The 15,150-nt window shown below is 37.9% G+C and overlaps 1 protein-coding gene across 1 annotated transcript in view; it reads right to left on the bottom strand.

The window, feature by feature from the left end:
• The window catches only part of LOC133992218 (collagen alpha-1(XIX) chain), an 89,678-nt gene that overhangs the window by 25,468 nt on the left and 49,060 nt on the right, over nt 1-15,150 (bottom strand). Inside the window, exons 13-22 of the mRNA XM_062430933.1 lie at nt 15,007-15,051; nt 13,131-13,166; nt 9,208-9,261; nt 9,089-9,133; nt 7,599-7,631; nt 3,700-3,738; nt 3,524-3,568; nt 2,572-2,607; nt 954-998; nt 420-473 (exon numbers count right to left, since the gene is read on the bottom strand). Coding sequence (XP_062286917.1) covers nt 420-473; nt 954-998; nt 2,572-2,607; nt 3,524-3,568; nt 3,700-3,738; nt 7,599-7,631; nt 9,089-9,133; nt 9,208-9,261; nt 13,131-13,166; nt 15,007-15,051 — 432 coding nt within the window. The remainder of the gene's footprint in view (nt 1-419; nt 474-953; nt 999-2,571; nt 2,608-3,523; nt 3,569-3,699; nt 3,739-7,598; nt 7,632-9,088; nt 9,134-9,207; nt 9,262-13,130; nt 13,167-15,006; nt 15,052-15,150) is intronic.

Consider the following 15,150-nt stretch of genomic DNA (forward strand, 5'->3'; position numbering starts at 1 on the left):
GGATTATACATGTGAATGTATGTAGGAGGCTTAAGCACTTTAGGTTTACTTCTTTGCCCTGGAGTATAACAGAGTGACTCCAGTGGGCGGGGAGTCGTGAGTAAAGCTTCATTTATTCTGACAAGTGACAAACCCCATCAAACATGAATGTCAACTACACACTTTTCCTCTTTGCCGCTTTCAGCACAGTATTTGGAGAAAGTCCTGCTGCAAGAAGAAAATTATGTACAAATAACAGAATAGCATCAAAAACAATAGCACACAATTACAATGTGATTTAGGATGGTGTGCAGGGTGAGCAATCTTTTTTGTATCTGAAAGGTGTCTTAACAAGTTGTCTAGCATGTTCAACCTGTGATAAAACATAATAGATTCATACTTTTTCTTTAAGGTGAGAACTTGATTTGAAGTTTGCCTACCTTTTCTCCTTTCAGGCCATCTCTCGCAGGCACCCCTGGCTTCCCTGGCGAGCCCTGTAAATAGTGGAGAAAAGAGACACATCTATCATCAGGCCTTCATCTCCTTACACACATTTATCTCCTCCTCCTCACTGCTTCAGCGGGCTGCCATGTTCCAACATAATTTCCCTTAGCCAGGATTTATGAAATGCCTCTTTTCCCTCCCTGCTTTTGAATAAAGACAGATGCTCATTACGGAAGCAGGTGTGGAGAACAGATTGGGCCTCTGCCTCCGTTCCTGGCATATAGCGCTTAGATTTGCCTCTTTCCACTAATTAATTCTTAAATTTGATTACTGATCGTCTGTGTAAAAATTATGGACTTTTCTCCCTACTTCGTCTCTGTCGCTGCCTGTTGAGGTTTATCTGTTTATCTCTCTCTTTCACTCTGGCAGGCTGAGTTAGAGAGTAGAGGATATGGCAAGGTGACAGATAAGGCAATGAGAGAAAGGAAGGCTTGACATGAAGTGCTAGTGTCTAGTGCCAGTATACTTACTGGCTCGCCTGTGAGTCCAGTGGGTCCAGGCAGGCCTTGCTTCCCCTGGCAAAACATAAAGGAAGACCGACACTTTAGGCTATTTTCTCCCTTTGTTTGGTGACAGAATTGTCAAGGCTTTGAACGTTATAGCCCAGCGAGCTACATTGTAGACATTGACTTTCAAGATCATTTCAAATGGCAATGTTTTTTCAAGTGCTGCCCTTGCCGCCTTTTTAATAAACCATGGTTAGTTTCATGACATTTCCTGTATGCTAAGGATATCATCTTGACGGACCAGCCCAGTTTCAAGTAGCAGTGGGTTTGCATGCACATGTTATTTCAGATAAAAGTGTATATCCTGGTTATTCTAGATAAGCTGTTTACATGTGTTCCCCCTTTTGACTCATTATTGTCTTTGTATACACAGATGAATTGAAAGTTCAACATATTACCATGGAAACTGAGCGTATGTCATAACAACAGAGAAAAGCCGTACATAAGCATAAGCAGCCTGGCTGTTATCTTTACCCCATTTCATAAAAAGGTATCTTTGTTATTGTAAACATTTTATGATATTTTCATGGACTATCTTCAAAAGAATACTTGTGTGTCCTCAGAGATAAGAGTTTCCTGTTCAATTCATTTAAAAACGTGTGTATAAAGTGAATGCATATGCAGCACAAACAAGACATTATCCTTACATTCTTCTTTATATTGCATTTAAAAATATCCCATGACTATTGCCATAGAAACACACACAGTTACTTCCACCAAAACAAACTGAATAAAACATCAGTTTAATTTGTTAAATTTATCAATTTAATGACATGTTCACCTGTTAATATTGGCCTGAAAGCTTCATACATTAGTATATCCAGTTTCCCCCCCCCCCCCAGTCACAGCTGCGGTACTTTCTCACCTACGTGTATCTGGTTATTGTCTCGCCATTGTTTATATTAGGTAGGTTTTTAGAGGCCCCTTTTTGACCTACTGTAAGTGGCACAGCAGACATGAGATAAATACAAAGACTCACCTCGGGTCCTGGATCTCCCCTTAGACCTGGCAGCCCAATGTTTCCCTTTTACATTACCAAAAAGGGTGAGAAAAAGGTGTGGGGGAGGCAAAATATCAGACTTTTGACACTTTGACTCTTGAACTACTGCAGAGGGCAAGCCTATAGTACAATATACACATCATATGGTGTCCTCGTGAATTCAACATGCAGCAGAAGTGCCTCAAAGAAGGTTTCTGACAGTTTTGTAGCACTGAAAGTGATAAAGGTTTACTTTTGTTGCAATTGGACGATAGATAGTCCAATGTGTCGCTAGTCATTTTAGACCCTTTCACAACAGCTCAAAACACCTCACAAAATGAGTAATCATCTTGGATGTCTAACTCTTGCCCTGAAATTACTGTATGCCAAAGAAAGAGACCCCTCATCCAGATACCTTTTTACAATAAAAATGACCTTGATGAATAATCTGTATACTCCTCAGAGCACTATTGTGTTGTCACTGCTGTTGTACAGATGCAGAGGGCTACTCGGTAGACATAAAGGATAAAGGAGCCTTATTTCCTTGTTAGTGGATATCAATGCTCATGTTTTTGTGTTAGTGCTCAGTCTTGAACGTATTACCTTGAAACCTTGCAGTCCTTGAGCTCCTTTCTCGCCCTACAGAGGGGAAGGACGGAGATAGACAGCCATTAAATACACATACAAAAATCTATCTATCTATCTATCTATCTATCTATCTATCTATCTATCTATCTATCTATCTATCTATCTATCTATCTATCTATCTATCTATCTATCTATCTATCTATCTATCTATCTATCTATCTATCTATCTATCTATCTATCTATCTATCTATCAATCTATCTATCTATCTATTTATCTATCTATCTGTCTATCTATCTATCTATCTATCTATCTATCTATCTATCTATCTATCTATCTATCTATCTATCTATCTATCTATCTATCTATCTATCTATCTATCTATCTATCTATCTATCTATCTATCTATCTATCTATATATCTATCTATCTAGTTTGCTCTGAGAGTGTGGGAAAAAAAACAAAAAAACATCAACTTTTTCAAAAAATATATTCTCTGAGTTGTCATACATTATGTTTTTTGCTCTTGCCTTTGTATCATATGATCTTTTACTAAGTGTTTGCTTTTAGTACCTGCCATAATTCACTATTTGATTTGATTCCTTTAATTCAACATGTAATTTGTAAATGACAGTCTTTTGATGTCTGGTCAATAGCTTCAACTGTTGCCTTTGTAATGTTCTTTTCTAAAACAGTTGCATCTGTTGTTTTGAGATCTAAACAATAATTGCATCCTACTTTTTTCTGTGTTACAGCTCTTGCAGAGCACAAAGACGACATAGAACTCTACATTTGAACAGCAGGTGATGTTCAAATGCTCTTTCTGAATTAAATGTCAATGCTATTTTTGACGTCACATACGAATGGAAACATATTCCATGCTGTGGTGCTGTGGTGTAATGTTTGAAAACTGAGTTTGTTATGGTTCAGTTGTCTTCACTGAGAAAAAAATAATGAGGAAAATACTTACCACATCCCCTTTTTCTCCCTTCTGGGCTTTCTCTTTCATTTCATCCTCAAACACAAGAGAAAACAGACCACTTGAAAATGTGACTCAGCTGCTGATATAATTCTAAGAGTGTATATTGTGTACAATTTGAAAAAGATGCAACATATTTAGGTTTAATGATATAAACTGTTGCTTACAGTTGCAGGGAGCTGTCTTAATCCATGAGCTGTCATCACCTAGAATTAATGAAAAAGACGATTTTCTAAAAAAGAAGAAGAAAGAAACACCTCTGATCTTGCAGTTACTACAAGTAAAAATCAGAGAAAGGGAAAAATAACTCCTCTTAGAAGTTAAGCTTTTAAAGCAAATATAGATGTCATGTAACAACTACATCTTGACTCACAAATACTTATTATACACTAACATTAACACTTCATTATACAAAATACTTACCAGTCCTAACTGGTGCTTAAATGTCACCCATAGAAGTATTTCTTAAAAAATTTACTCATATACTTAAATACTTATTACTTCTACTTATAAATACTTATTTTTCACTCCAAAATGTCTGTTTTGTCCTCTGTATCTGCATTTCAGTAATAGCAGGTAACGGTAAGTATTTTAATAGTATGTGATTCACAAACCAAATTACATTGTAAATCGTGTTACTGAAGGTTTTTACATATTCAGAAGAACCAATAAATGAGGATACTGACCGTTGGGCAGTGAGCCTTTAACAACAAAATTATATGAAACGGATGGGAAAGGATCAAGACCGACAAACTATAGTCAGGTGAACTGATGCCTGGAACTACTACACGTGACTACAAGAAACTCCCCAGCTGTCCATGGTGAATCCCAAATTAAAGCAGCAGTTAACAAGATGCAAAGTGTAGAAAGGGTACACATCAAATTATAAACTCTATTTACTACTCTATTAACATACCTTACATTATTACTTACTGCTAGATTAAATTGAATTTTTTCTCTCCCTTTTTTTCTCATGTCACAACTATTGACATAAGTGATTAACCACAGTGAGCAGAAATGTACATGCAAATGCATGTTTAAATTTTATCTGGCCCCATATTTTCCTTTGCTGTCATTTTTAATAAATAAAAATAAGTTTCATACAATGGTCTTTTAAGAATGGCCACAATTATCTTTTTAAGACACCCTAACACCAGGTACAGGCAGAAATGTACAGTCAGAGATGTTAAAAGCGATTGTTTCAGTTGGACTGATCATGTTCAGATTTTACACATATGTTAAACGCAGGTGGCACAGACACAATTAGATACAACATATATCTCAGATTTACATTAAAATTAAGTGTAAACCAGTCAAACGGTTTTAATAGTAAAGCTGATATATTAAGACCTGAAAAAGAAAATCTAAAATCTATTTATAATCATTAGAACTCATCCAATATAAATATCCTCAGGCTCTTTGTTTTGTACATGTTTGGCCCTATGCGATTATAACCGGTCCAGTCTTTGGAGATTTTAGCATGACGGTAAAAGAAAAAAGAGCCAATAGAAGCTACATTTGAAATGAAAGCAATGTTCAGGTGATGTGAGGTGATTTTGGTGCTCCCATGGCACCTACATTTTGAAAGGAGGTGGATTCTATTGAGAGCACTGCCATTGGTTTATTACCATGTTCTTCGAATAAAAGTTTTTTTGTGTTTTTCTTTCTTATCCACTTGCCTTTGTTTCCTGTGTAAAGCGTGCCTGTGAGCTCTTTGAGAGTGTTGCTGTGATTAAGGGCTATACAAATAAACTAAACTTGACATGAAGCGCTCTTTCCACCTACAGCAACAATGGCCAAAGCAACCTTAAATAAGGCGCTGAATCCCCTACTGTCCCAGTGGAGTGTGTGCATAATCAGTCAACCTTCAAACTGCAGTCATTATCCAGGGCAGCTTCTGTAAATTTTCCTGCTGGATACTGAGCAATGTCTCAGTGCCATTAGTCCAGTATGTGACCGAATGGAGATAAACATAGTGTGGAATAACAAATTCTGTTTAAAAGATGATACAACTCTATTGTACAGTGAATACTGGTAGCTATAAAGCAGGACTATTTCAGAGCAGAAAATGCTGTTTTGCCACTTTAAGGGTGTTGGAGAAAGTGATGGCAGTGCATGCCTGTAAGACCACTGCTCCTCCCTGTCACTAATAAACAGAGGCACGAGAAGGTTTATGAAGGGAGGGTAATGATCTGAACCCTTACTTCTGCTGTGTAAGGGAAATCAATGCTTAACTGCCAAAATTATCTGCCACAGGAAAGCAGAGAGCACAGACAGAGAATGGTACTAAATATTCAAACAGCCTCATTCATCAAATTACTAATGTTTTCCCCTTGACTGTGTGCTATAGAATACATCTCCTATATCCTGGGTGGCCCACACCTCAATACACCACACTGAACACAACTGAGCATTTTAGTTTTTATAGAACATTTCTTTATCTTTCCCCACCAGTTGAAATTAAATTTAGGGAAAAGAGACAACTGTTCAAAAATAATTGCAAAACTAGACCTCAGTGTTTTGAACAGCTATTAAAACCGCCTACATTGATATCTATTCTTATTAAGTGAATAGATTTTTTGTTGGTTAGACAGAAACAGTGAAGCCAGCGTGAGTGAGTGATATTTTTTCACTATATAATTAAGTTGTCTAATTTTCATATGAATCTCTCACTAACAAGCAATAAGAGTGAGAGTTGGAATAAAAGCCATGAACATTTGTTTCCAAGCTCATGTCTGAAGCCTTCAGAGACTCAATAGGCAGCAGATCAAAAAGCCATCTAAATGCCAGAGCTCTTCATGACATGTGGGCTACAACACCATTTTTTATGACACTTTATTATAGTTAAATTCTATTTAAAAAAAAAAATAATGACACTCATTGTTCCCCTTGCAGATCTTTAAATGTGTCATATTGTGTTTTTGACTTTAAAATGTCTAAACACCCACACTGTGTTACCATCAGAGTACATCCAACAACTCTGACGTCAGTGGTACTCACTTTTTGTCTGCTTCTCCACTAATAGAAGGTAAGGTCACCCAGGGAAAATCTTTCTCTATAATTTATGATTATGAACATTATGAAGACGTCATGCGCTCTACAGCCCGCAGTATAAGGATTATTTTGTCCTATGTAAAAAATTACAACATGATACGAATACATGGCTGATGTTCATTTGACACTAGATACACAGGAAATCAAAAGTTCACAACTTTTAATGCCCATGCAAACTATTTTGTGCATATTTCTTTGCTTTGTATATTACTAAAAGAAACACTCACTGGGAGCTTGCTGCCAAATATGAGTGAGTTTATTACCTAAAAAATCAAAACAAACAAACAAAAAATAACTAATCTCAACTGCCTTAAAAAGGTATCCCATGTTTCATGCCCTTTATCAACACTGATCCATGACTGGCACAGAAAAAATAAGGATGAAAAACAACACAAAAACAAGAAACAACTACCATATATATATATAAAGATACAATAAATCTGCAAGCCTGTCAAAGAATGGAAATTGGTTACAAGACAACATGCCACATGCTGGAAGTGTAACAGCATAGGTAAATATAGGACTGCAGTTGCTTTTTCCTCCCTGGCCCCAAAATCTTGATAGTAGGATGTTTCTTTGGTTTGTCACAAAGATTGAAGCACTGATTTACTGACAATCAATATATTGTAAAACTAGATTTATACTTCTGCATGAAGGGGTTACGTACATTAAGGTTATGCTGTAGCCTACACTGTAGCTGACATAGCTTCTATGTGTGTAGCCCATCATCGCTCTGTATAACAGAGTTTATGATAGAATGTTAACATGGTTAGTGTGGGGGATAAAATTAATGCATAATACAGTCTAGTACATTTGTCCAGTGCTGCTGTGGTGATATCAGCAAGTGAAACCTGATGCTCAATAAAAAATAAAAAAAAGATTCAAATATAATATAATCAAAATAAATCAAAACCTACAGTAGGCTGACAGTATACAGCGGGACCTCTGTTAACTCCTTGCATGGACTACAAATGCAGCCTAAAGTCAGCTTACAGCCCTATATTGTACTTACAGGACCAGGAGGACCAGGTTGGCCTGTGTCGCCCTAAGAAAAACACAATAGAAACACAAAATCAATCATTACAAACCATATGTGTGTCTGATAAACAGAGGGACAAGCAGACAGACAAGGGTACAAAAAGTACGGAAAAATACTCTTGAGAATCTACTTCTGAAAGCAAGTTGCCACAGGTGACCTCAACTACAGCTACATTAAATATGTTTTGGAGCAACAATAAAAGAGGCAATAACATGACCAGAGTTCAGAGAAAATACTGTCTGACTCAAGTGATGTGAGGAAAGCCATGATTTGAGTGGCAAGTAAACATTAAAGAACTCTTATTAAAAAAACATATTGCAATGGTTTGTATTTCATGTGCACAATGTTGCAGTGCTTATCGCAGAAGTATACCAAGTATAACCCTTTGTAATGACTGTGCTCAGTGCCCCAGGGAACCTTAGAATGTTCTTAATTGTGATGCATTGGATTTGGGAGCATCCATTCTCCCATTCAACATTGACAAGCTATTATTTTCATGCTTTCAATACAACAAAAAAACACAGAACAACAACTATATACATTAACAACTTGAAACCACTCAGAGGGGGCATGTTGTACATAAAAAAGCCTACACAATTCTCTACATTTGTAGTTTTAATACTGGAAAAAAGGTTTACAAGTTTTAAACCCACATTTGGATTTGGATCTAAATATATACAATAGAATCATGCTAATTTTGAAGGGTTTGAAGTCATACAAAGCTTTCTCAATAATTAAATACAACTACCTTGCTATCATCAAGCTGCTATCTAAGGTTGCTTCTGAAACTTTCATCTAAATTAGTTTGAAAAGGTATTTAAGAACTTTGGAGATTTATGCCAAATAGAAAATGTTTACAATGATTGTATGTGTATTTTTATGTTCCAATTTTGGTGAAGTTTAGATTGGAAGCGTTGAAACAAGAATGATCATGACCTATTGAGAGATGCTTGTTGGACTGCCAAAACCAGAAAAATGTATCTTAGTGACTAGAAAGACATAGCATGTTATAAACAGCCACGCTGGCACTGCCTGCAACAAATAGTAATATGTTCTTGCTAACTTTCTGCAAGAAACATTAGATTTGTCTTATAAAGTAATGAAAGACTTAAGAGCAAAACACCACAAAGTATCATTCAAACTAAATTATATGAACATCGACAAGCACAATAACATGTAGCCTATCCAACCTCAGAAAGGTAAACAAAAATACTTTAAATAAATGGCTGCCAATTCATTATCTGTGCTAGATGACCCAAAGGATACAGGATAAACAGACTTGAGAACTGCCTGTTTAGCCTTTGAATTCTATTGTATTAAACCAATCTTATTGCTTGAACTACAATACAATACCACCTCTTTTTCTGCTCTCCTCAGCTGTGATTCAGAGGCAGAGGTAGAGTCTCAGGCAGCACAAACAGAAGGAATCATCATGTATGACTCTTGACATTGATGTGACTTACTTTTTGTCCTTTCGTCCCGGTGGCCCCCTCGGCACCTGGGTGACCCTGTGGGAGGAGGCCTTGGTTAATGACTCTGTAGCACTATGGCATTGTAAATGTCACTGCAGGAAAATACGTACAGTGTCTCCTTTATCGCCTTTTACTCCTGGGACTCCCGCCTCACCCCTCTCCTTCTGTGTGTGAACAGAGGAGATCTTTACTAGTGACTGACAGCAAAGGTAGGGCAAAAAGACAGAAAACTCAGGGAATAAAACTTAAACAAGGGCAGTCGTAATGAATAAATCATCAGCAAAACATACTGTCAGGATCCAAATACTTTGTAATTATGATTACAATAGAAACACCATGGCTTTGAGACTGTTACAGTGTGATGTGAGTCTAGCAAGATACAAAAAAAACTCAAGCCCCTGTTGCACTGCAGCACTTTTCCATGCTACTATGTTAAAATCATTCTCCTGTCTGCCAATAGATGGCACTTGATGACTGCTGATGAGCTGCCCTAACAGTATTTTAATGGGATTTTTTTCTGTTAGTTATGTGAGGAATACTCTAAGTAAATATAATTGTAAAACACATGTACTTGGACATTGGTCAAGTCGAGACATGCAGTTAATGAATAATTAGATATATGTGTGATAGATATCTATTTTATATAATCACATGTATATATGCAGGAGAACTTTCTCATACAAGGTCTCAGCTGAAGACTCATCATACTGTATGCATTTCCCACCTTCCTCTGCTTTCACGCTCATAATTCTTACTGTTTTAAAAAGAACAAGGTCTTGGACTGTAGATTTTTTGGCATTAGCAGCTATTATTTCAGCTATACAGAAAAGATTTGTTAAATTATTAACCAAATGCATTTGAACTATCTGTATAATAAATGAATAATTTCACATCTGCAGACAAGCTTAATAAAGCACACCTGTTCTGATTAGTTTTTTCACCTTTTCAAACAGAAACACATAAAAATGAAATAAAATAGGTCATTCATCAGAAATTATTGTCTTCTATGATGTGTGAATATTGCAGGGAATGCTTCAGATATTCTGTGCAAAGACATTAAGGAGCATCTGTTTAGCAATCTGAGAAGACAGAGAGACATCTGAGAGAGGTTGCACCATATTTCTACACTCCTTAGCGGCGCCTGGACTCTGAACAGAAAATAATTGCTATTCAATTTCAGCCCCTCCCCCATTTCTTTGACTCGCTAACGACAGCCGCTGTGATAGCATCCATTTACTGAGATATAGTCACTGTTTCCTTGTCCAAATTATGAGCTGTTATTAAGTCAGTAGACTGCTATGTATGAACAGCTGGATTGTCTTATTCAAATTTTAGGCATGGGAGGGACACTAGTGGCAAAATTGACTTTGAGTACTAATTGAATTCTGTTCAGCTTTATCAAACACACAGGAAATCACTACTTTACCACTATAATCTTACCAGGGAATGAACTATATCATTGTTGTCTTGTAATCAGACACCTTTTCCTGACAAACATTTCATACTGTACATGGAAAATAGTTGCAATCATTTATGAGGGACATTTAATGTAAATCCCATCTGATGGATGAAAATCCTGGTATTAGTCCAGAATACCCCTTGCTGTAAAAAAAAAGAAAAACGTGCTATCTTATATTCTGGCACAAATGTGCAACTTATCTTTGCTGCATTTCTATGGCAGATCAGCTTAAAGTCAATTTATTGGCAGAAGACTAAGGAGGAAGTTAGCAAACCTTTCAAACTAGATTAAATAAAGAACAACTGCTATTTACCCAGATTATCACTGTATATACACAATTAGAAAGCCCTGCATGTACTGTATAGGAGAGGGAACTGGTCCACCTGTGGATGTCTGTGGGTGATATGTTGACTCTGAGACACCCTGAGTCATCAAACTGCAATTAAGCTTGTCTGCACCCCTCTTCGTCTCTCCATCAATATCTGCGGTGTTCTGTCAGAGCCCGTTTGAGACTGTCAGTGGGAGATACAGTTATGGGGATGTGATTCATGAGTACACCATATTCCCGGGCCCATCAGACCTTTTTTTTTTAAACTTTAAAACATTCACACTCTGCTGAGTGAGTGAGAGGGGGCTCAGCTTACACAGATGTCACACAAGCTGCAGTTTAGTCTGAGTTAGTCCAAGCTAAAAAATGCACAAGGATGGCCACTGAGAGGTAGCGAGAATCCCTGATGTCGCTCAATTATTACTGCCCATGGAAACTATTACTTTCCATTCCTCTTTAAGAGGTAAGGGTTTAGCTTCTCTCACTTTTCATGTTGGGCTGTGTAAATCCCTTTAAATGCATGGCTGTACTCATTCCATTATAGAAGATTAAAATGGGAAGTTATTCTCTGGGACAAGAGAGGTTGCTTGTCATCCACAGTAAGCATGAATTCATAATGATAAAGCAAGGATGTATCCGTAATGTCGGGGCATGACTGATTCATGACAAGGGCAAGGCTGGCATTCACATTTCATGTTGGCATTAGATCAATGAAACAATGTTTTTTTAGCATCATTTTGCTCAATGACAGTAACACCAGCATGAGTCAAAGGTCTTAAAACAAATGCTTTAATCTTATTCTTTAATCGTAATGTAACATCTAATCGAATCTCAAATGGCTTGCTTTGTTTCCCAGAGACTTCATCAACTGCACGTGTTACTCAGCATTTCATCATTCTGAATGCAGTTTAATGTTGCAACTTACAGTGAGCCAGCTCGTTTACTTTTTCAAGAACTTCAACACGCACAAGATACGCATTTGTTGCTGTTTCATGAAATTGGCTTTATGTTTCTGTTACACCACTCAAACTCCTCACTCATTATTTAACACAAGACCTATGAAAGAGAAGCAGTAAAAATTATGCTGAATCCACAACCTCAGAGCAACTTTCCTTTTCTGCTAAGTTAAGTTTGGAGTTTTACGGCTTCATTTTATGATAGCAAAGCTGAAGCTCAGCAGCCAATTACAGAAAAACTCATGAAAACTTAATCAAGGTAACCTCTCTTTGTAATTTCATTCTTAAGCTTGACATACTAGGACATGGTGGCATATTTTTATCCAAACAAAACCACTATCCATAATGTCTCCACCTATGGTATACCTTCAGCAAATCCCATTTGTTTCACGGTATAATAAGTGTGTCCTCATAAAGACAACTTTCTTTTCAAGGTTGGCCAGCTGACACTTCTCCTTCCTCTGGGCAGAGGGAGCAGGAGGAATTCTGTGGCCTGAGCTGCCACCCCAGCACTTGATGCAACTATACATCAAATGAACAGCTGCGGTCAAGAGGTTGGCCACTACACAATAGCTTTCACTCTCAGCATGATCACAAGTGAGCTACTGGAGGCTTGGTAGGTGGTGGATAGGAGCTAAGGGGGTGGGGGGGGGGGGGGTGGGGGGTGGATTTTGTGAAGGGAGCAGGTAGCAACACAGACAGTGGGAGGCCTGGTAGAGGTCCATGTCTCGGAATTTTTTTACACCACATATCTCGTGTGCCTCCGGTGAGCAACAGCACCCCTGGGCTTCATGAAAATGATGGCAGACCCTTTTTGCAAAAGCGCTGTATGTAATGGCCATCTGTCTGTTTTGAGTGTGAGCAATGAGTCACGCTGTGCTACGCTGCAGGAGGCGTAGGGTGGGAAGAGCTATTTAACTTGCACAGTAGATAGGCTACAATTGACTGAAAGGTGCCATTTCCGACAAGGGAGATGTGTTTCTGACAACAAACACAAAAAAATGTCAGTAAAGGACAGAGCAGGTTCTGACTTGTCTGGGTTGGCTTATTGGGACAACTAGTTACACATGATACATCTTTACATCTTTATATAGACAACACTGTGCAGATGATTAAACCCCACCTATTTGGAGGACTGCTACATTGAACGCTGCTCAGTCATTTTGACAATTCACCCTTGCTGGAAGTGCAGGTAAAGGCCGGTTTATCAAACAAGAAGACAGCTCAAATCAACTTTAAATGCCACGTGTCAGTACTATGTTTTGTGATGAATAACGTTTTGTGTGATACCTTGGTACTTGCTCCTTTAGAGGTTCCTGAGGGACCCTGCAATTATACGCCATGAAAGTCTTTTCACACCGTGGATACATAAAAGTATCCCCTGTCACATAAAGATGATGTTTAACCATTTTATGAACACTTGTGAATAGTTATTTATTCTATTAGTACTCTTTAACCATCTTGAGCTTTTTACAAAATTTATTTAAACAGATGCCTGTTTACTTAAAACACATTCCACTTTACAGCAACTGCACTCTTTCTTTTTTCTAACCTTTGCACTAATGCTGGCTCTCGTGGAGATGTGGCTGCCCCCCCAGCAGCCTATAGATTATCTTTGAGTGTGTCTTTGTTGTGTCCCTTTCACAGACTCCCTGTTATGGTGCAGTGCTAATTTGACTTTGAAAAACAACTGCTGCCCTCCTCAACTGCAAGCACTGTCCTGCTGCCAATGGACAAGAGAGAGTGATGCCCTGGTGTGTGTTTTGAATAGATGATTTTGCCCCTGAGCTCTAACTCAGAAAAACAGGTGACTCATAAATGCCAATATCAGGGGAAGGAGGCAAAGCTGGCACATGCTAAGGGTATCATCAGGACATTGCCATTTACAAATGTCACACCTTCTCTATCCGTCTTTCTTTTCTCCTACGACTTTGTGTCCTACAACTTTATGACTTATTAAGGAGGCAGGGGATACACTGACTCATGCAGGAGAGGTTTAACAGTGAGTAGCTCAATTACACTAAAGATAATTGAACCTATTGAGCATAACGGTGATAGAAGCAGAACAGAATCTTCCTGGATATCTGGACGAAATGAGTTAAGACAAACCCTATGTCCTGATCGAGAGTGTAATCAGGGCAATAGTGCATGAAAATAATTGGACATCCAAAGCATTGCAGCTACATGATGCCTAAACACTCCTGTTTGTGCTGACATCAGAGCAGTTAAGAGTCTGACAAGCTGTCTCCTTTAACGGATTGTGGTGTTTGTGCCCTTTAGTGTGTGGGTCACTACACAAACACACAAACAGTGTCTGGCATTGGTTCGGACGCCTGAGGAAAAGACTATAATTCAAGGAGTCAACGGGCCTTATAGGCAGACTTGTCCCACTCATCAATACAAGCATTCTCAAGTGCTACTTTAATGTACCCCTTGCTGTTTTGTGCTAATAGTATAGCCCGCTTGCAGCAAAATGGGAGAATGGGAGAAGATTCTAAACAGATCGATACAGCCTGAGCATGGAAATAATGGAACAAGTGTACACAGATGTTTCATTATGAAGAGTGTAATTGCACTTTTTCAGCTGTATTTTGATTTTGTCTGCTTGTTTGCTTTAATATGCTTACATAATTATGATGACTTAATTTTTGTAATGTGCCCTATGAGGAGTGTAATTGCACTTTTTAAGCTGGATTTTGTATTCTGTCTGCTTGTTTGCTTTAATATGCTTACGTGATTATGGTTTAATTTTTGTAATGTGTTCTATTTCAGCCAGGATTCAATTGAAAACGACAATGATAATCGCAAGGGAATTCTGTGTCAAACAAAGGTAGAATTAAATTTGATTTTGAATGGTAGAAAAGGAAGAAAATAACCTACTGATCAAAATGCTGCTTGATTGTGATGTCTGAGCCAAGCTCAGTGTTTGTCTTTGGTTTTCATCTGCAATCACTGCAGACATTTATATCAAACCGGTAATGATAATGTTGAAATGGATGCATAAAAAGGAAAAGATCCAATATGTTTTGTTATTTTCAGACAGTAGTACTGATTACTATATTCTGAAGGATTTCAGTTTGTGTTAAATGAAAAAGAGCAAAGCAAAATGTCTGTACAAATGTGTCAATGCAGTATGTGGGTGTCAGTGTCACTGTATATCACTTACAGGAAGGCCTCTGAGTCCAGGCTCCCCAGTCTTTCCTCTCCGTCCCTAAGGTAGGCAAGCGCAGAAAAAAAAAGAAAGAAGAAAGATTAAGATGAGTGAGTGAAGATGCAACAACAGGTGTGGCTGTGCATACATGCTGCCAGC

Source organism: Scomber scombrus, chromosome 12, assembly GCF_963691925.1.
Source record: "Scomber scombrus chromosome 12, fScoSco1.1, whole genome shotgun sequence".
Lineage (NCBI taxonomy): Eukaryota > Metazoa > Chordata > Actinopteri > Scombriformes > Scombridae > Scomber > Scomber scombrus.